Source organism: Bombus bifarius, unplaced genomic scaffold, assembly GCF_011952205.1.
Source record: "Bombus bifarius isolate JDL3187 unplaced genomic scaffold, Bbif_JDL3187 scf7180000009201, whole genome shotgun sequence".
NCBI lineage: Eukaryota > Metazoa > Arthropoda > Insecta > Hymenoptera > Apidae > Bombus > Bombus bifarius.
In genome coordinates, this window is record NW_022884966.1 from 1211685 (window position 1) to 1235339 (window position 23655).

Below are 23655 nucleotides of genomic sequence, written 5' to 3' on the forward strand. Positions count from 1 at the left end.
GGGGCGGTTAACCCCACCTTCGTCAATCCCACCACCATCGGTGACGGACCCGATCCTCGTCGGAACCCCCTGTCGAAGGGTTGGGGAGGTCGATGCAGTGTTTCCATAGAAACCAGACGCGCCGTCCGCCACCCCTTCCTACAGTGCATTCAACCGAGGGGCTGCAGTCTTGCCTCGAAAACGTATCGTTACTTGCCCAGCAACTCCAATCATCTTCCCGATAATCCGATTTTCCTTCCTTCAAATTTCTTCTCTCGCGCACTTCAAAGCGCTTGTATCTCCATCGAAATGTTTACGACGAAAATTTGAAAATACGTCGTTAAGCTTCTTATAATCGCTGAACGTCGATGCTGTATATATTATAATATTTTTCATGCAAATATATCTCACGATAACATTTTCTCGATAGATAGGTTTCACGGTTCTCGAGATTTCGTAAATTTCAATGATAGCAGCGTTATTTCACCTAAGTAGAACGAGGGTGCGGGAAATGTTCAGGATAGAAATCGTCTTTGTCCGTATAGAGCAATAATCCAATTTTCCTTCTTTCGTACTTATTTTTCCGCGCGCTTCAAAGCGCTCACCTAGATCGAAATATTTACGACGAAAGTTCGAAAATATATCGTTCGATGACGTTCAAGTGCTTTGTATACTTTTATACTGATGATATTTTTCACGTCATATATTTCACGACGATTTTATAAATTTGAATAACAGAGGAGCGACATGCAGCGCATAAAGTGTTGTTTCGCATAAGTAGGATAAATAGCGTGGAGAATATTCACGACAGAACTTTTCTTCCTCTACGCGCGAACGATAGAATTCTTTGTTTTCTTTCAGACACTTTCAAGTATTCATTTCGACCAAAATATCTAGTTGGATGCTAAATACGCGATAGTATTTTTGGCAGATACTCGACGTTTGTTTCACGATCCTTTAGAATTTCGCGAATGTTAATAATCGAGGAACGATGTGTAGTCTATGCAGTGTGTTATTTCTAGACTGCGGATTTCTGTGCGTTTATAGGAAATGCAAGACGACGAAAATGCGCGTAGTACGTAAAAACGTACTAAATGTGCAAACTATATCGCGAGTACAATGTTGGATGGATAAAGTAAATTTTCGAAGAAATGATACGCATAAAACTGCAGTTGTTTCGCACAAGTGGAATAAAGAGTGCAGGAAATGTTCGCGACAGAAGTTTTCTTTATCGATGCGTCGCTAATCGAGCGAGAAAACGTAGTTACCAAGATTCCTCTCGATAAAAGCGCGCCAGCCATCTTTCTTCCCTCTTTCTTTTTTACTTTAACGTAATAGCAATATCGTTCTATATATAAAGCTGAATATAAAGATGTTGAAGATGGATACAAAGTAGCCAAAATCTGCAACGTTTTCACGTTACGCTTCTACGTTTTGCGCGAGCCTTACGGACGCTTGGTGTCGTTCTTCTCCTAATTTGTCTGTGTTCGATTCCTGGACGTATAAACTAAAACATCGCAAAAGTCGTGTTTTCTCGTGTAATTTCACTTTGTCGAGCTCCTTCGAGTCTCGTCAGCTTCTAGCTCGCTCGAAAACGACTGAAAAGATCCGCCTAGGAGGTTGCTTTTGGCAGATGGACACGGTGCTCTTGGTAAAATGTAAAATAATTGTTGGAAAGCGATTGGGCGATAACCGCGCGGTTACGCGGCTAACCGCAGAAATAAAGCCACTTCCGATACTATATGGCGTGCGTTACGTAGACGCAATTACGTGTAAAAGGATACGGGAAGAACTGTGCAAACCACCTTGTCGCCTCTCGCGATTTCCTCCATGCACTTAGGCGTGATTGCTAGGTACTGGCTTACAAATGTGGCCCGGCGAGGAGCGATAAGATTTATGGTTCGCCCTTGAGAGCGTTCTTCCTGAAGAGATCCAATCGCCTAGACAGCCGGTAGAATTAATGCCGTTGTCGTGTACACGGACGCTGGTTTACACTGTTGTGGAGCGTACAGAGACCATGGTACACCACAATCTTCCTCCTCGGAAGCGAAAGAAAATAAGAAAGAAGAAAGCCGAATTACCATTTTACATTATCCGTATTGCCGGTAACTTTGCTTATTTTGTTAACTAGTAGCAGTAAATGCATTTCACGTTTGAAAGATATAAATCTGTTTCTTCTTCGAGGAACCGCGGATTCTTCTCCTTCTTGCACGCAGCGGAAAAGATTCTCGTAGTATTTTTATCGTTGCATCGGTTTAAATAACGCATTTAGATTTCTAAAGGAAACGAGAAAAGACGTTGTTTTCATAAAACAAATATCCAAACAAGTTACAAACACTTTTTAAAGTAGCATTGGTGGTCGATCGAGGTAAAATTTAACCGATATCGTGGAGAAAGAAGACAAATTGGAAACGCGAAATGTCAGCTTTGGTGTTAATTCACGCGTCGGGCAGTTGATCCTCGTGACAGATTTTCCAGCTATTACCAATAGCCTGTTAGTCAGCAAGTTGGGTAATTAGAACTAACCGAAGTCTAATTCGGCTCTGATCCAATCTAATCGGATCTAATCGGAATATCTGTCGTGTTAGCGAGCAGGAGCGCGAACAAAACGTAAAACGATTACAACCACCGAGCTACGTTTGATTGCTCGTATGTATCCTTGAACCGTAACTGGTAATTGCATCAAGCGATAAAACGCGTCAGTCGCTGAATGTCCAATATCGTGGAAAATCTGTTACGCGTGTATATACGAAGAGACTGGTAGCTTTCGAACGTGCACGGTTTATCGAAATAAAAATTTCACAGTTTCAGTTCGCTATCTACCTCTTAACATAGCACCCACCAAACTTTATCTCGATCGGTTTGTTAGTCGTAAGTTTTGAGAATATAATTTAAAAAATAGAACCTCGGCAGAAAATTGTTTCACTTGCCAAGTATCGCATTGGATATTTTATCTATTTTCTCGCGTCACGTGCGTTACTCGCACGTTCGCATGAAAATCCGTAATCTAGTTACCAAATGGTATTATTCGAGTATCTGGTTAAAGCTGTCGAGAATAATCGTAGCCAGAGATAACGTTCAACGGTAAGTGGAAAATGGTGGCGAATAAAGTAGGAAGAGAGAGTATCGACATGGTGGACGGCTAAGAGATTTTCCCCGTGACTCGTCAGGCTGATTCGAGAGACCTTTCTCGTCCAAGGTCGTAGATCGCAGCGGTCACAGCTATAGGTATTCTTTTCGTCTCTTCTCCCTCTCTCCTTTTCGAGTGACAGCGGCTGTACGAGGAACATGGCGGGGAGTAGGGAGTCAATACACTTGTGGGGTCTATGAGTTGGCAAGCACTGGGAGGGGAAACGCGGCGTGGCACGGCTCGGCTCGGCTCAGCTCGGCGTGACCCCTGAACGACGTTCATCGATCGGGGTGCACGCACTCTACCTCCGGCACCGCGCTCTTCCATGCTGCCTCTTCCCTCGTCTCCTTCCTTTTCCCTTCCCTTTCAAGTTCCCCTTCCCATTTACCTTCCCCTTATCCTTCCCCTTATCCTTCCCCTTATTCTTCCCCTTATTCTTCCCCTTTCCTAGCCTCTCTGCTTCATTTTCGATTTACAATTTCCCATTGTTACTTCCTGCTAGAAATCCTCGCTCTAGTAACGCTGGAACTACCAAACCAGTCTAAATGACTAGCGCCAAAGAAGGATCTTAAAAAATGGCCATCTTTGGACTTGTTTGCGAACGAGAAATTCTTGCAGGATATCCAACAAGGAGGATGGCAAGAATCGCGAGATCTCGATTGTGCGTGCATTCGATGCTTTGAGTCGACGCTGAAACACCCCAAAAGGACCTTAACTTTCGAGAAAACGATACAAATATTAAGCATCGAAAACATCTTTCAAGGAAAACGTATTACTATCATTAACATTTATCCAAGATGCGAAGATGCGAAGAAAAGATGGGTATTCGTCGGATATCGTCGTCGGCTATCGTTCTCGCGCAGGAGCAGTTCGCTGGTACTTCGGATTTTGTCGATTGCAAACTTCGCCGGATTTGTCGACAGAATTTTTAAACAACGCACAACGTGGTCTTATCCGAGGTGACATTAGCTTCGCTATGGAGACAAAGTATTCCTTTATCGTCATTCGACATCGTCGACGTACAATTCGAAACGTTCGATACCCGCGCTTTGCTGTGTTTGCTCATTATACGCGGTAAATTATGCGCGAGCGAACCAGTTGTTTAAACTTAATTATAATTACATATACAGGTTTAATGAATTGAAGTAGAACGTTCCTCTTTTTAAATATTACTCGTCCCCGAGACACTCTCGTGACATAATCCATTGAAATAAATTTGCTGGATTATTCGCGATTAAAAGCGAAATAACCATGTTCCATTGTTCTCGAAATACGCCTCTTTTGATATTCGCTATGTTAAATGTAGCCTCTAGCGACCTCGAGTCCGCAAGTGCTTCCCTTAGGAGCATTCACCTTTTATCTTGGGACTCGATCAAAATTCCTGCACGAAGGTACCGCGTACCAGAGAGAAGAGTAGCTAGCCCGACTTCAGAAGCGTTTCCTGGAGCGGCCAGACGCTCTTTGTTCCATCCATTCGGTTATTCGCGCATTTTCCTTTCCACCTTCCTTCCTTGCTTTTGCCTCTTTACCCATCTCGCTTTTCTCCACGCTGTCGTCGCCGTCATTCTCTTCTCGTCTATCCGCTCTATGTACAGAGCGTAGAAAAATGCTTTACGCTGGCCGTAGTAGATGGATCTTACATCTTCAGCTCGATGGATCGATCTGCTGAAAAGCTTGCCGCGAAATTGAAGTTCAAGGTTAAGGCCAATTTTACCGAAAGATTTTATAATAAAGTTTCTGCGTTCTTTTCGATCGAATCGTATTCTTCTGTCGTTGGAAGACTTCTTAGACGGTAGTAGACGCGTTAATTCCTTCCTTTGTCGAGTATACTTATCCCTATCTGCTTCGTAAATATACTAACCTCTTATCACGCATTACGATAAAATACGATACAAAAGTACGTAAATATTGTACAACATTTACCATACCGTACAATGCGAGTACTCCACAATGAACGACGATGTAATCATGCAGTACTAAAGTTTTATAATTTTGCGAGAAATACGAAGGAATTTCGTGCTGGAAATTAAAAAGCCGGGTCAACACACGAAGAATTCGAAGCTCGACGAGATAACGAGATTTCCGACGACCCGAAGACGTAGAAATCCACGAAACGTCTTTTTCCGTCAAATATCCAAGTTTTGTTACAAGAAGTTTCTCCTACGATTTTTAAGGAGAACGCAGGCGTTCGATCCGTGGAAAAGCGAATGCGTGGAACTCAGTCGTGCCAACTAGAAGAGACGCGACAACCTTCGCATTCGTGACCTTGGACTCGCAGGCTACTGCCTTTTTCCTCCTTTTGCTCTCTCGTCTGTCCATCTACCTACCAGCAATCGAGTAAAACAGGACCATCCAGTCGACCGATTTAATTAGAGAGGCGACATTTTTCCGTGATGAATCGTTGGCGAGTGATCTGCAAAGAGTAGAGAGACAAGTTCGCGTCGGAGTTGACTCGCGAAGACGATTCAACGATTACGCAGAAACAACTTCCGGCATGTGCCATTGTGGGCGAGATGCCGATAAATGACAAACGGGTCACGCCGGTGATCGCTATGTTTTTACGTTCGCATTGCGACTGTAGGCCGTTGCGACTGTCGGACAATCGCTGCTTCAGCATCGTTACGGTAAACGGTTTCGTGCGCAAATTGATCTCGGACGACGAACACCAAGATTCCGTTACCTGGTGACTCTCGAGTTTTTGCACGACCATATATGATTTTTTAAATGTTCCCACCGGAAATCATTAAATACCGTGTAAATACTAGGAACTAACGCGTAGTTTGGTAATCGTGAAAAAACAATTTTAGCAGTTCGACGCAGATTTTCGTGCCTTTATCGTCGTTGCGATATCTTTACTTAACGCGTTCCATGCCGATAAGATTATGATCATTATCATAATAAATTGCACTTGTCCCCAAGATTCTCGATATTCGTAGCATGATATAAGTATTTCAACCGGTTAAACGATCGGTCGCGATGGATGAAGATAAGCTATGTATGTTTATATTTCTCAGAAGAAACGGAATAGAAAGAGGAATAGATATTGAAAAATTAATTTCTCGTATATCGTAGGAAAAGTCGGCAAGTTTAAAAACGTTAATTCTTATGGCAATAGTAGTGTTTTAGCGTCGAGTAAGATCGACTCTTCAGGATACATATAGATGTGATCAACGCGAACAAATTTATTCGCTTATTTAGTTTAGCGTATGATGCGCGTTTAACGGATCACGGATTCAACGACGTAAATATTAAAGTTACATAAAAGATGAAGACAAAAGTACAGAGTATGTTTTACCTAACTCTGCCCCTTTTAATTTTTCTCTTGTTTGTCACGATATGAAAATATGTTTCGAGAGAAAGTCAACGGGGTTGGACGCGTTTTAATTTCACCTCTTTAACGGCGAGGAGAAAAACACAGGTCATTCCGTTAAAAAAAAAGACTATTAGTAAAGTGTCGGAAGATACGATCTCGATGCCGTAGCCTAATTTTCCCGCTAAAATGCAACTCGCAGTCGGAACGATCGTTTGCGCCATGACAAATAAGAGAGCAATTAAAAGCGGTAATGGCGATCTGTACGCAGAACCGAAGGAAAAAGTGGAGATCGTGATCTAGTTGTTTGTAAGAAAACGAAAGTAACGACGATAGGTTAAGGAAAGTAAGGCGTAGCCGAGAAAAATTTCTAAAATAAATCATCGATTTCTGTTAACAGGGATGCCGGTTGACTGAAGATGGCCTCGCCGACACTCTCGCTGGAATCGCGCGCGAATTCCATCGGATCCCTAGCCTCGCTGTCCCCGCTTACAGTGAGCGGCAGTTCCCCGCCTGCGAGCGACTCTGCGATCTGTGACGTCGACAGCTGCGACCTTTGCCTCGACTCGCAGAAACCTGGAGAGGCACCCTGTCCGCGGTGCCGATTAGGAGGCGCCGGTGGAGTTCGTTGTACCGGTTGCAAGTCCACGGAATCCGACGCTGTAGCTCGTTGCTTCGACTGTGCGAATTTTCTCTGCCCAAATTGCGTGATGGCGCACCAATTTATGCATTGCTTCGAGGGCCATCGCGTGCTCAATCTAGGCGACTCGAAGCTCGAAACGGTGACCACCAGCTCCGCTACCACCGAACTCCCGAAGAACAATCTGGTGATCAATCTTCACGCTAGCGGAAACAGCGAGAAAGTACCTTACTGTCCCCGGCACAAGCAGGAGCAAAAATACTTCTGCCGTACTTGCACAGCGTTAGTCTGCAAAGAGTGCGCCATCGCCGATCATCCTGGCCCGTTGCATGACTGCGCGCACATCTCCGAGGTAGGGTCGCAGCAGCTGGAAGCGATGGCACGAGTGGTTCAGGAGTGCAAAGCGAAAGCCGCGGACGTGAGAGCTGCCGTGAAGGCAGCCGATCACGGCGCAGCGCGACTACAAGTGCAGTATCACAAGGCGCAGAACGAGATCAACGACACTTTCCAGTTCTATCGATCGATGCTGGAGGAACGTAAGCAAGAACTACTGAAGGAGCTGGAATCGGTGTTCTCCACCAAACAAATATCTCTCGGCGTTCTGACGCAGAAAGCCAACGACATGGCCGACAAGATGCTGCAGACTTGCGAGTTCGTAGAACGATTGACCAAGTACGCCACCGTTACCGAAGTGCTGATGGTGAAGAAGCTTCTCGACTCGAAACTACAGTTGCTGCTCAGTTACACGCCGGACGTCGTCGGTCAGACTGCCGACCTCGAGTTCGTCAGCAACTACCAGGCCATTCAGGTAGGCGTGCGAAACACGTTCGGCTACGTTCGTAGCAACAACGAGAGCAACGCCGGCCCGATCGGCAAACAGCCACCCATCGCTCGACCAACAGCGATGTCGAACAACGGGAACGGCGGAAGCAACGCCAACAGTGGATCTAGTAGCATCGGTACTTTGGGTGGTTTGCTCCTGGATCGATCTTACAGCAACGGCCTGATATCATCCGGCTCTACCTGCGCTTCGTCCACGTCGCCATCGTCCTTCGAGTCCAATAACACGGTGATCACGAAGCGTTTCAGCTCGGCCAACAGCCTGGGCCCGTTTCCCACCACAATCAGCGACCTCACTTTGAACGGTATAAACGCGAATCCTTACGAGAAATGGAGCAACGGAGGCAGCGACGCCTTTCCGGTGGTGTCCACGAACGACCACTTTCCAATGGCGACGTCCGTCGTTGTGGCAGCGAACGCCGCGTCCTCCGACCCCGTTTTAGACCTGACGTCGAAACTGATGTCCGCCGCCGTGATATTCCCACCGAAGTCGCAGATCAAGCGACAGAAGATGATCTATCATTGCAAGTTTGGCGAGTTCGGGGTAATGGAGGGACAGTTCACCGAGCCGTCCGGGGTCGCGGTGAACGCGCAGAACGACATTATCGTGGCCGACACGAACAATCATCGAATCCAAATATTCGACAAAGAAGGCAGATTTAAATTCCAATTCGGCGAGTGTGGAAAACGCGACGGTCAGTTGCTGTACCCGAACCGAGTGGCCGTGGTGAAAACGTCCGGCGACATAATCGTTACCGAACGCTCGCCGACCCATCAGATACAAATATACAACCAGTACGGTCAGTTCGTGCGTAAATTTGGGGCGAACATCTTGCAGCATCCTCGCGGTGTAACGGTCGACTCGAAGGGACGCATAGTCGTCGTGGAATGCAAAGTGATGCGCGTGATAATTTTCGACCAGACCGGCAACGTGCTTCAGAAGTTCGGCTGCTCGAAGCACCTGGAGTTTCCAAACGGAGTTGTGGTAAACGACAAACAGGAGATATTCATCAGCGACAATCGCGCGCATTGCGTGAAGGTGTTCAATTACGAGGGCGCCTATCTGCGACAGATCGGCGGAGAAGGGATCACCAACTACCCGATCGGGGTAGGGATCAACGCCGTCGGCGAGATACTGATAGCAGACAATCATAATAACTTCAATCTGACCATCTTCACTCAAGACGGTCAACTGGTTTCCGCTCTGGAGAGCAAGGTCAAGCATGCCCAATGTTTCGATGTGGCTTTAATGGACGACGGATCGGTCGTGCTAGCCAGCAAGGATTATCGACTCTACATTTATCGTTACGTACAAGTACCGCCGATCGGCATGTAGACCAGCGACAAATCACGACGCCGACAACGATCGTCTGTCGTCGTTTTCATTGTTGTCGTTGTCGTAGTCGTAGTCGTTGTCGTTTTTATCGCCATCGTTTCGACGGCCACACAGCCACGATCTCATGGATCTTTTTTTACTTACACTTGCCTATCTTCTTCTTCACCCACCTACCATCACCGCTCGCGCTCACTTTACCTATCCATCTTCGCCCGCTCGAACCACCACCACCTCACTTCCGTTTACGAAACTTCGATTACGAGACGAAACAACAAGATGCAAGCGTACGCGAGCGAACACGCGTTGACCCGACAGCTGTCGAAATTTCAGACGATGACAGGCCTTATTTACACGGACATGGGCGCGTACGCGCGTGCGACCAAGCTGCGCGCCGACTAGACGATAACCGGCGAACGAGTTACGTTCTCTGTCGCTTTCACGGACAGGCGTGACGTCTTTCACGCGGGTACGCGCTTCGGACGATTAACCGCGACGATTAAACGCGACGATTCTTCGAACGAGGATTCGAGGATTTGACGAGAGAAAAAAGACGGGAAAGAAACCGATGGTGAATTTATGGAAACTCGTAGGGCACTCTCGACAGCGAATGGGCGCTTCGTGACACGCACGCGTGCAAACCTCTTGAAAACGCGTACGCGCAGCACGTATCAGATGCTCGTACGAAATGGAGAAACGCAGGCGAGTTTGGAACGCCGATTTTGTTGCGTGCGGAACGTAGCCGCGCGCGCATTAAAAATGAAAAGTCACACGAGACGTGTAGGCGCATACACGCAGAAAAATTACTTGTTAATGTTGTTATAACTGAAAATACTGTTGTTGTTGTTTAGTTGTAGAGCTCGCCGCCGCTAGTCACTCCATCCTCAACCTCACCAACCACCCTTACCCTCCAGCCTCTCCCATTTTACTCCCTATCTGTCAGTTCTTGTCGGTTACGTCTCCCTTTTTCCATGAAAATACAGGGTGTACCAGTTTCTGCGACATCGAAACTTTGTCGGTACGTTCCATGGATCTAAATAGGAAAACGATGTTACGCAAACATGGGTCGTTTAAAACTTTGCCGAAACGTTACCACGAGAATACCAGATACTCGCGATTACTGGTTGCAACACGCGAACGAATCATCCACATCTCGCTCTGTTTACGACAATTACGTTTACCAAGTTTCTGTCCGAGATATGGTGTAATCGCGCTTAAGTTTCTCCACAATGCAAAATCCAGAGCATTCGAAGATATGGAAATCATCGATCTGCCGATTTTGTGTTTACCTTTATTTTCGTTTTCCTTCGTTTCGCTAGTAAAAGAAAGAAAAGAAAAAAAGTTTTTTCTCGTAACTTTTCAACAAGATTGTTAAACCATCCATGGTTGTACCGCGTCTATTCCTTATTTAGACACCCAAACATATTGAATGTTTGAAAGTTTGGCCGCTAAAATCCGGAACACCGGATCCGTTCATACCCTTGTTCACACTTCCCGCTCCATTCTCCTTTCCGTGAATTTCCCGAAGAAAAACCGCGAGGTGCGTGTTTCCGAAAACCTCGGATGCGTTATGTTTCTGCATGTATCTTAGTCGAATCGCGCTAACGATTGATCCGGCGGAACTCGGGACTGAAACTCGGCTTAATCGCACTCCACGAACACCGCCGTTCAGTCTCGTTCGTTTTCTTCCAACCCAGAGCGATAGGATTTTTCCATCGACTTGGCCGATTTACGGACGAATCGACGCCTGCGAGAGCTTGTTTCGTCGCTCTCTCTCTCTCTTTTTTTTCTCCTCTCACATGCATACGTAATTGGAAAATAACGCGGAGTATTCGATCGATTCCTAGACCTTTGCACTGCCTCGGATTACTCGTTGATCCAAGGACGACGATAATCGACAGTGTCGATCGGCAACGCTGTCAAGGCTTGTCCGTTCTTGAAGCTTTCGCAAGCCTGTGAACTTCGAAGATTTTTCCTATTTAACGACGGACAATTCTGCATCGACTTCTCCAAATCCTCTTTATCCTTACGTGTCGTTCTCTATTCTCCCTCTTTTAAGGTGGTTATGCATATGTTCTTTTTATATATATATATTATATTGTATACATATTTATATGTATGTGTTTCTCTTTTTTTTTTTTTTTCATAGCAATCAACGACAACTCCGACGAACATTCGTCTTAAGATACGGTATTTTAAGTACGACAGTGACGACAGTCGAAGTTTTGTTCGCTTAATCGACTCTTCTTACCTTTGTTTCTCGATCGTTTCCCTCGAGAACGTCCCCTTTTGTTTTCTTTTAACGCACCTTTTCCTTCGCGTATTACCTTATTTCGTTTCTCTTATTAACCCTGCTCGTTGCAAATAAGACTGTCTCGAAGAAACGTTCAACGTAAAATTCGTCGACGACGGACGATTCTCTCGTATTTTGCTCGGACTCGAGACTACTATCTTGGTGGAAAGTCGAGAAGAGCCGCGATAGGTGGAAAAGTGGAAGCGGCGAGAAGCAGAAAAGAGAAGCGCGGCAGGGTTAAACACACGCGATTAAGCAACGCGTACGATTTATGTTCGATTTTGACGATGGTGAGGTCGAGAGGCCGCCTGCCTGAAGGACGACGAGAGGTTGCGAAGAGAGAGCGCGCGCGCGTGCGCGCGCGCTAAAAAGACTGACAACTTGATTCTTCTAGTTTCTCGGTTCAACCTTCGTGCAGCCAAATGATTCGCGTTTCCATGAAATCGACGAAAACTGGACAGACGCGCCATCTTCTCGTTTAACTTGATCTCCCTCTTCGGGACAGTCTTCTAAAGATGTTCGATCGACGTCCTCGACGTCGTCAAGCACGTCCTTGAATATTACGATCGTTCGATGAAAAACGGTAAGAAATCTGTAGAAAACAGCTGTTTCTCAGTCGCTCTCCGACGTTTTTATTTGATTTTGCTGAATAGAACCGTAGTAGTGTTAAGCTGTAGTAGCGAGTAGCCGTAGTGAATCGTAGTGAAACGACGTAACGAATCATTTGCTCGGCCCTGTTCCTCTCTGTATCGTTTCATTCACGCCGTTTCCTTTTCCACGGCGTGTTTCGTGATTCAGAAACGATTCCTTCCTATCCTAAATGCACCTGTACCATCACCATTGCGATCCATCACACCGTTACGATTTACCATCACCGTCGTGATCACCGCCACCACTATCACCGATACTATTCACCAATTACTTTCCTCTTTCGAGTACGTTGCTTTCTTTTTCTTTAGTATAATCGATAAAAACGTGTGTTACTCTGGTAACCTTTTTTTAATTTGAATGTATAGTATTAATATATTTTGTTGGATGAATCGACGATGTTGGAAACCTCGCGAGAGGTTTTGCCACGCGACTTCATGCATGTTTATTATTACAAATATTATTATTTTTATTATATTATTATTATTATTATTATTATTATTATTATTATTATTATTATTGTATGTATGTATGTATGTTTGTATGTATGTACGTACGTATTATTATTATTATTATTATTATTATTATTATTATTATTATTATTATTATTATTATTATTATTATTATTGTATCATTTCTATGTTTATCTATTCATTATTTAAGCACCGCACTGTCAGATGCCGTGAGAGCGTTATAATTCTTGAAGCATATCTTTGACAATGGAATATATACCTAAGCATTTTCTGATAACGTGTCATTGGATATGTAACGAGGTTAGCTGGCGTCCCTCGGTGTCGAAAAGTACAAAACTATGAATTACGAGGATCTTCCGAGACATCGTCAATTTTCTTTATTCGATAAGAGCTATTCGCGGCAGTCGTACGATCAGGTCGCCCGGAAGTTGTGGAAAGTCTGAAAGTCGGTCTGCAATTTTCGGCATATCGATCCAGGCGATACGACGTTCGATGAAAAATTTGTTAAATCGATAGTCTTGTTATGTTTCATTCAAACGGACGTATCTGGCGCGGTAAAATGACTTTTGGCGTCTATCGGGTGTTAATTTTACACGCGTCCCACATACAAACTGTCACGGCCCTGTCGTTTCGAAAGTTATCCGATCTTTGTCAAAATCTACCCGTTTTTTTTTTTTATTTTTCGCTTTGCAATGTGACACGTACGAAATAAGTCAATGTTCGCGACTCGAACTAAACTTGAAATTGAAATTAAAAGTTGGAAACATTTTCGCGTTAACTGGCAGACGGACGACTGGATTTAGGCGACAGTCGCAGATAGGCCCTTTTGATACGACACGGCGGTGCTAGTTTCGTATAATTTCGGATTTCTCGTCCAGCTAAATCGACGTCACCTAATTGCTCGCTGGTAAAATTTTCGAAACGTTCGAGGGTCTCGAATGAAATTCGCAACATTGACAAATTAGATGGAAATCGTTAGATGGTACTTAGAATTCGTCGATAAACAAACAATACGCGAGTTCGTTCGTATTCTAGTTGATTAAGTTTGATCAACGAATATCTTTTTCCTTGAATAGGAAATAGTTATCGTTAAAAATCATCGTATTTCCCTTAGTCTATCTATTTCGTAATTAATTCGTAACAGTACATATTAGCAAGTTGTTAATGAAATATTTTGCGCTGTGAAACAGGTTGTGCCGTCTTAAAACTTGTTAAACTTCTCTCGTGCGTGTTTTCATAGCGATCTACGGTGGAATCGTATTAAGGCAACGATCAGTGAGAGGAAGGAGGAAAGTTGTGGAAAGTTGATAGAAGATCCTTGATAATTCGTCGTCGTTATATCGTTCGCTATTCGAATCGAGGTCCTTACAGATTCACTCTTAACATCTTCACGCCAGACACGCGCTCGGTCATAACCGACCAACGTTCTTCCATTGAATCGTGCAATTCGGTTGACTCTGCCGCGATCCTCGCGCAGTTTGTCTGCTTCGATCTCGCTCTCGCCTCGGCGGACGAAAAGAAATTTCTTCAACGTTCTGGAAATTAAAACATACCGTCGTATCTTGTCCGAGTGTTCGAATGTACTTTTCGTTAAAACGATAGAATCGGATCGCGAATGAACGAATGAAAGAGAACGCAGCAGGGTGAATTTGTCTCTCCTGTTGTTTCGAAATTACGAGACCGTAGAACCGACGGCGCTTTCTTTCTTAGTCTTTGTCGAGACTTTTTCGCCTCGACGAAAGGAGACGGCGTGACCGAGCTACGCGATCTGTCAGACGGAAGAACAACGAAAGTATCGATTCGATCGGCTATCGGAGCACAGTTACGATCGGACAATTAGACGGGCTATCGTTGCGTACGTCTGCAGTATTCTAGCTAATTTTTCAGCGACGGTATGCTAGACACACGGATAGAAACGGAAGTAAAAAGGAAATTAGGAGGAGCATAGAGAGAATCGAGGAAAGGGATAACTGGTTGAGATACGCGGAAATTTTCACGTTATTCCGTATTGAATACCTTACTGCCAAAAAATCCTAGAGATTTCCTTTTCGTACGGTTCTTTCGTATTTCAATCTACTTCTCGCCTTTGTATTTCTCGTCTTTCCACCTTTCTCTTTCGGTGAAAACGACGAAGAGTCGAAATAATCATAACGGACTTTCTTCTTTGCAAGAGACAAAGTACGTAACAGTTTATTCCATTCAGATCTGCATCACAAGGTATTTGTCCATTAGTATTTAAATCGCGTATTCTTGTTTTGATTCGTAGTTATTAATATTATTACTTGTATTACTATTATTTTTTTATTTTATTATTATTATTATTATTATTGCAATTATTATTATTATTACTATTATTATTATTATTATTACTATCACCGATTAGTTATTGTATCATTAATATTATTATTACCGCGTACATTATAATAATAGTATGGCTGTAGAAAAAAATGTAAACGGAACGAGACGATGCCACCTTGCCAGCTAGCCATCACTACCACTGTTTTCTCCCTTCCGTAACTCATAGCATCCTTCGAGAAATACGAACGAAAATGAAAAAAATGGTATACACTTCGATATGCGTTATTTCCAAAGTGAGGATCGAGACGTACATGTATGCGTGTGTGCCTGAGTGTTTTCTTGTATGCGCGCGCGCTCTTTGCATCCGAAAGAAGCGGTACCGAAGCACATAAAGAAAAACAAACATGCGACTCTCTCTCCTTTTTTTTTGTACTGGTTTGTTATGTTATTTTTTTTTTTTTTTTAAACGATACAACCCGATTGTTCTTAATTTAAATTGTAAATCGTATTTTTGTTTGTTTTTTTAGTTATTTTTTGTTGTAAAATGCTTTTTAATAATATTTTCAGTTCACATTACACCGACAACTGTCAGTTTTTTGTCTCACTTTATTTCTTCTTACTCTCGCTCGCTTCTCCGTACCTTCTTTCGTCCCCGAAAACACACCACTTGTGTACCCTTTTTTTTATTTACGCTTCATCGATCCAACCCCCAACTATACGTACACGCGCGATAGAATTTTAACCCTGTCCCATTATCGATCTATCTGCATTTTCCTAACGTTATTTGCTAATCTTATCAAGTAGCTCTCTAACTTTAACGGCAATATGAAGAAATGGTCGTCGGTATACGTCGTCAGCGCTTCTTTTCAACTTTTCCAACTTTCGCCATTTCCTATCCTACTTATAATACATGGAAAAAATGTACAAGATAAGACAATTCTTTGTTATAGTTCTAATTTTGTTACTCGTAGTCGCGTGTTCGGACAAAGCTAAATTTATTACACACCGACGAGATAAACCTGCTCGTTCGTTTTTCCATCGAGAACTAAACATTGACCGAATACGACGTTCGATATAACGTTTCCCACGGTTAATCGATATTTTTGATTTTACGATCGACAATGATTATCGCTGATCTGCTACAACGACCTAACTGAAAACTCGTAGTTTTTGAGTTGCCGGGTATAAGAGAAACAATTGTTCCTTACGTTTTCTATCGCTAGAGTCGCTCTATTGTATCGTCACGAGACCATAACAGTTGAGAACGTTCAAACACGTTTCTCCCAAAGTGGTGAATTTTGCGTCATTGTTGCAGAAAATGAGCGATATACAGTAAGAAACGTTATAATCGTGTTTAAGGACATTTTAGAAAGTGATTCAAGCGATTTTTTAAAATACTAATATTCTATATCTGTATCGATCGATAACTCGATGAATCCATTAACGACAGATGGCTGAAATCTTCCATTTCATTGGTATGTGACGGGTGGACAGAATTTCACCACCCCGTAACTTGATTACGCGACCCATAAGAATATGTAAGAAGCCCTGGTATACTTGATCGTTTGTCACGTATTTTCTTAAGACGCGAACAATAAAATTAAAGTATAGAAATCGCACGATCGTAGCAGGGTTGATCAAAATTTCGTGAAACATTTACGATTTCATAGCTCTCGCTTTTACCGATACAACCGTCGGTCCATAATTTGTTACATATTTTGATTATACTTTTATAAAAATATAATAAATTTTCACAGAAGGAAACGCAAGATAATTTATTTTCATTGTCGGAAATCAACTAATACGAATTGTATCATTGTGAAAGAGAAAACATCTCAAGACCTTTCTGTTCCATTTTTCCATCGAACGAAATATCGCGCGTCACCGCTGCAACATCGGTGCAACGTTGTTTCCTGCTAGAAATTCGACTCGATCGTAAAACGATCATAATATTCTATCGTACGAAAACATTTGCTTCTTTTGCCTTCTGTACGATAAATCCTTGCCTATCCTATTTCCTTGTTTCTTTCGATATCTAAGTTTAGTTGAATCCCGTTGCGAAACACATTCCTCGAAAACTCCAGTAGAAACATTCCATTTTAGTAAGAGATTAGAGTTGATATGTTTTACGATTATAGCTTCTAATATAGTTTAAGGACACGTCTTCGTTACAAAATTCAATTCGCCAGCTGGATCGTGCTGTTTGCACGCTTGTTTCTCTTTTTACGAAAATTTGAACGATTCAAAAAAATCTGAGATTCTCAAGTACTGCGTATTTTTGTATAAATAAAAAGAGCGACCGAAAAACCAGGATTCTTTTCGTCTATTCTCGGTCCTATAATTTTCCTATTGATTTTTCTGCCAATTATTATTCAGTTGCCAACTTTTCACGTTGCGAACATCAGTCCTTGTGTCTTAAAAGATCAGAACATTTTTTGATATTAAACGTTATTCGATATGATATAGTTGAAAATTCAAAAGTTCAACATTTGTTGTTGACGATAAAGTCGATGAATTTTCTACTTGAAAATTTGTTGCCATACGCGTCTCACCGCAGGCAGACATTTAGCGGAAAATTCAGTTCAAAAATCGCGGGATTAAAATTGAATGACTGACAAAATTTGCGATTTTTTGGCTCATTGGTTCTGCTTCGTTCGTCAACTACTTCGCTTTGAATATTTTACATATTTTTGCATATTATACATCGTGCGCGCTCTTGCGCCTTCGAATTTCTCGTAAATTTACAAAAATCCGCAGTCTCATCTTTCATCATCCAGATTTTTTTTTTTTTTTTTTTGGTATTCGACAAACGAGTCGAAGGTAAACGATGGAAGAAAAAGAGGAACGAAAATGATACGATTACGACAGAAAGATCGAGCGAGAATTATTTGTAACGAGGACATTGCTTGTGGCATGTACTTAGTACCAGATGTGTGTTTTCTTATTATTTTTTCTTTTTTTTTTTGCACGCGACCAATTTCTGCGCGGAATTCGATCTTAAGTTTTCATTCGTCGTGCACGAAGAGAACGACTCGAGAGAACTGCAGGCCTAAATTCAAGAAACCAATAAATGCCAAACTTGTTTATCGTTAATATTCACGACACGACTTAAACGAACAAACTGGAGGCTAAAGCAGGTGAAAATTTTCAACTTATTCGATTGGAAAATTTACAGATACCGTTTGTTCGTGTCTATAAAACTTCTAATCAGGGGAAGGTTACCTATATTGGACCGTTTAAGAAGGTACAACGAAAGCGTGTTCGTAGCTTTGAGCAGGAAAATTTGAGAGCAATTTTAGCATTGTAAGCGATACATACATCCGATAAAATAGGTTGAAACGCTATATGGCTAATTGGAAAAAGATATTTTCGATATAGCGTCAACGATCCGACCTTGGAAGCCGATATCCTAAATTGGACCATGCCTGTTTTCCTTTATTTTGGATAAGAACTTTATATCTAAAAAAGAATGCTTATATCCCAAGAAAGATAAAAAATAACTCTGAAAATTGATATGCGCTTGAAGAAACGATCAATCGTTGTCAGTACAAGTGGAGCCATTTCTTACAATGAATCCATTCTTCTGCCACAACTGATTCCAATGATGCAAACAACACAAATGCGATCTTCATCCTCTTCGTCCTTCGATTCACTCGAACAATCCTGTACCATAATCTGTTTCCTTTTTGAAATGTAGCAGCTACGACAGTTTCAACGGAAGCCAGCTTTTTCTGTTTCTCGAATTCCATTTTAGCCATAACTCGAATATCCTTCTTATCGTCGGATCTACGTTTTCACGTAACTTTTGGTACATTATATCCCCCAGCTGTTTCGTTTAAACCTGCGATATCATTTTTATACGCCGTTATGGCCCCTTTCATAGTTCTTCGTCCCATTCCCCATATCTTTCGTCACAGTGATTTTTATCCTTAAGAAAAGAAAAACGTGCCATAATTTACTCCGGTCTAGCTCGAGGACCATTAGATGTTTCAATTTTAACGTGTACGTGAGATAAAAAAAAAAACCAGTACAAGTATCTGATAAACGTTGTGATAATTTTAAAGATACGAATCTCCTTAAAAAATTACATTCCTAAGAATCCAAAATTTATCTACTAGGCAAAAGTTACAGTTTGTATGAACTAGGGACGGAATCGCATCAGCCTACGTGAAAATAAAGCATTCGTCACGCTGCAGCTATTATTCATTCCACGGTGTTTTGTTTCGATGCTATTACTAAGCAACGTGTAAACTATAATTTCATAAGACAACCTCTATGCGAATAAAGACTATGGTCCAATTTAAAAACTGTTGGATGGTTCGATTTGAGGAACTAACCCAGTCTTAACGTTTACATGTAACGAACAGAAACTAGTTCGCGTATCGGATAAACGTGGCGATAATATTTAAAGCAACGATGACATTAAATTAAAATGACCCTCCTATATAAAAAATTATATCCATAAGAATTCACAATTTGCCTCGCTCAAAAGTAACGGCTTGTATGAAGTAAAAGCAGAATTACATCGGCCAGAATCGAAACGAAGCAGTCACCACACTGCAGGCAGCATGAAAGCGGTAATTGCATGCGAAAAAATGTCACTTAAGAAAATTTATCTGTGCGAGTAAAGACTATGGTTCAATTTAGGATCCGGTCCAAGTTAGGTCCAACTTTCCCCTATTTTTCGAATAGACCAATTCAGGATACAAGAAACTCTTTATTATATAAATCCTAGTTGGATAATTCGCCATGTAACTTGCTGTTGGCATCAAATGTCCACAAACTTCGACAACGTTGATGAATCCTTCACTTCGCTCTAAAAGCTGCGTTTCTTTTTTGCCTATTCTCGCGTCAATGTCATATTGCAATTCCTAACACTGTAGCCTGACGCTACAAATATCGCACGTTTCAAAAACAAGTATCCAAATTTCCTTGATGTCCTCTGGTCCCATATTTGTACTGTGCGAAAAAGTGCATTTCTATCGTAAAGGAGCAGGAATAATTTGAAATCCATTGAACGATATCGATCCGTCGCGCTGCTACGATGCTTTTCGAATGCCATAAGTTGATCGATACGAGTATTTCTACCTTCCACTGGCTTTGCAAAGGATAAGGATCATCGAACGAGAAGCGAGTGAAACGGTTGCGTAAGAAATCGAACGAAGCAGCGAACGGAGATCTGGAAGTAAAAAGCAATTCGCCGGAAACTTCACGATGCTTGGCGGTATCGATTGCCGGAAGTTAATATTAATGAAAAAAAAAAACAAAAATAACGACTTTTTAGATACCTATAGCGGATTGTAGATGTCGCATAATATATATTTTTGTACGTTCGCAATGTGCGTATTTAAGGCAATCGCGTCGAATATCGTTGAAGACAGAGGCAATCACGAGAGGGCAGAGAGAAAGAGAGAGAGAGAGAGAGAGAAAAAGTTTTCTTTCGTGACAACAAGAAGAAAAAACCGCCACATTCGTGATTCTTGGCGATTGAATCGCGTCATCGGTAGCTTTGTTCCGACGCCTCGTGAACGTTGTGGTTGGGATCGTTCGGGACAGTCCTGACGACGATTCGGGAAGAATCACGAATACGTCGGGGCTGGTCGTCGGGAAAGTTAAAAATCTAAAAATCTATCGAGAAAACGCTACCGCGGTGATTCTAATTGATCGCTTGAACTGGAAGAGAGGAGGAGAAACAGAGAAGCGGCAGCAGTGCAAAAAGATCCACTTCGACGAACGACGATTAATTTCCAAACGGTAGTAGCGGCGCGCGGCGACTCTGTACGTAATCAAGGCAAAAAACGAAAAAAGAAAAAAAAGAAAAGAAACAATGAAAGCAAAAAGTTATACTCTCCCCGGGCCCAAGTAACGTTACTTTGTGAGAGAAAAACGAAAAGATGAGAGACGACTAAAGTGAGATGATGTGAAAGTGACATGCAAAACTTGTCTACGAGTGTAAGAGAGAAAGAGAGAGAGAGAGAGAGAGAGAGAGAGAAGAACGAAAGAGACGAAAGAAGCGTATGTATGCACGCGTGAATGACGGAAAACGAGAAACAACATCGGGTGAGCCAGATTGTACGATTGGAGAGAGAGAGAGGCACTATTTTTAACTTGAAAAAAAAAAAGTAATTACTCCAAATATTGTTGCATGCTTAGTTATCGTATTATAGTCGGGAACGACGTTTTAACGCTAATGAGGTATAACTGAATTGTAAGAAACGACAAACTGGAAATCGGTCGGACAGCAGCGACGAGAACCTCCGTGTCGCGGCACGATCGATTTTTTTCTTAGACCGTAAGCGGTATACACGTATTAATTACTATTGTACACGTACGTCATTACGATTATTATTATTACTATTATTATTATTATTACCATCGTCATCGTTATCATTGTTATCGTCATTACCATTACGCTACCATCGTCATGGTCATTAATTAATCGCGTGATTACAATTACCATAACGGTATGCAGATACACGCAGTGTACCTATGGACGATCGACGATCGACGAGCAACATTCTGAGATCGATCGAAGAACTTTCGGAAAGAAGAACGGTGTTCGAGATACGGTGCCACGAGACACCTCTGACGTTCATTATTCCATTAAATCTTCGACTATTTATTCGATGTTCTGCTCGGAGAAAGATTTCATCGTTTTCGACTTTAAAGCGTAGCACGTAACGTTTTGTTCCGATCGAATCGAGATTCTTCGGTCGAGATTTCAAGGATTATCGAAACGTGGGGTACCCAGCTACGGTGTGATCGTCAGGCTCCAAGACCTGCGGATCACCCGTCGCGATCGGTTAGCAGGCGATTGCCAAATTGCCACATTGGCGACGATGTCTCAAACTTTCAAGTAGCAGTCGTTGAGAATAAGCAGGGACAAATGGAACGGAAGCTTTGGTATCGTAGCCTACGATGGTCATTATTAAATATCGGTAAATGTTGCCAAAATCTGCGAGAAAATTATATCTCTTCTGCGACGAATCGCTGCGATCGACTCGAAGAATCGAGTCGTTATCCAAGAAGAAAGGAATTTTCTCTTGATAATCGTCTTATTTAGTTACGTTGGTACGCGCTCTTTGGTAACGTTATATTCTTGTCGAGATGATCGTCCGTGTAAGTTTAGACCAACGTGGAGAAATTTTTGGAAAGACGTACGAGATAGATCCGAGCGCAAGATTCTACTCTCGCCTATTCTCAGCGATTCGTAACTTTCGTTTTACCAACGTGGAAAGAACTACGAAACGAAACTAGTCTTTCCGAGATACGATATAAACCTATCCATTGTAAATTGGGCACAATCCCCGATTCCAAAGGAACCGCTTACGATTTCGAAAGATCGGAGGGGATATTTTTGAACGTGCAGGTATCCGCCAGAGAGATACCAGGCGAAAAAGTTATTCTTGTATTTCGCGGCGATGCAAAGTGTATGAAATTCTTGTGCGTTCTTGGGAAAAGAGGAAAATCGGGAACTTACAAATCGTAGGGGCATTCCGTTGCAAAAGCCGTTCTCGCGTATTAAAGAGGTCGTGTTACGTTCGTTGAGTGATAAATAGGCTAACGAAGATTCACGAACGCGCACTATTTTTCAAAGATAGAGATATACCTTCGTGACCATAAACTTACTTATGGTGTATGCTGTTGGCACGCGGAATATGGGAAAAGTAAGAGAAGCGAAACGGGCGGATCGAGCGCAAGTACCGAGCAGCCATCGCCGATCCTTCGACGAAACTGACAAATCAAAATATCGTTTTCATTCGCTCGCGCTCTTTTCATCAAAGTTGCCCGACTAACGGGCAAACGATACGATTTTACTACTTTGTTGAACAAACGAGAACGCGGGTTCTCGCAGAGATTCGATAGTTGGCATCGCGTATGCATCCATCGAACGATTTTGGGCCTACTGTCCACGAAGCCTCGCTCCATAGAGGCCTAAGTCCAGTCTCGTCAGACGCGACGATACGTCTGCGCCTTGTTCGGTCTACGAAGCGTACGTCGTGACACGTTTCGTCTCGTCGTTGGAACGTCGAGCGACGAGGAAGACGCTTTCGTCGTGCATCGCTGCGTTACACCTACTCCCACTGTTTTGCCCGCACATTCTCGATACAGTCGTAGATCGAAGCTCGCGTATCGGCCGAAAAATCGCATATACGATTAAGATCAGGACAAAAAGGAGCAACGACGAGGACGGTTCGCTGCTGTTTGGTTGGACAGCTGCGCGTTACCTGGCAATGATCGTTGCATCGAATCGTCGAGGATCTGACACGCGTCTATGAGGCGACGCTGCGTGGACGGTGAGTCTCGTTGGTAGCCAAGCGGCTGTTGGTTGAACGCCACTCGCCAAACGGGTGGCACGATATTGTTTTCTGAGAATGGGGGAAAATCGGGCAACGAGCTCGTTCGTTCGCCTGGACGGTGGACTACCGAGCGTCGAGTCGTCGCAGACGAGGTTGCAAAGACGACGAAACCTCTTCTCGGTCGGTCTCTGCGCTCGGTCGTTCCTCGTTGGTAGAAAGTTGAAAGAGAGCGAAGATAGGCATAGAGGGATGGAGAAAAAGGGTCGAGTAGGATAACGTAGGATCCGTTGATTGTACAGCCATGTAGCGCAGTGTGTGTTGTAAGTTAAGGTATATTTTGTAGGATTAAATGTCGATCGTTTCTAACGTAAGTAATACGATAGCTTTGACAGGGGTGAGAATGAGCGCGCG

General features: G+C 42.9%; 1 protein-coding gene across 2 annotated transcripts in view; it reads left to right on the forward strand.

Moving 5' to 3' along the window:
• LOC117214556 (brain tumor protein) overlaps positions 1–10358 on the forward strand; it is a 99925-nt gene extending 89567 nt beyond the window's left edge. For both annotated transcript variants that reach the window (XM_033460745.1, XM_033460744.1), the window contains exon 2: positions 6820–10358. In XM_033460745.1, the coding sequence (XP_033316636.1) occupies positions 6839–9235 (2397 nt within the window). In that variant the 5' untranslated portion in view covers positions 6820–6838 and the 3' untranslated portion in view covers positions 9236–10358. The remainder of the gene's footprint in view (positions 1–6819) is intronic.
• The last annotated feature ends 13297 nt before the right edge of the window (positions 10359–23655 follow it).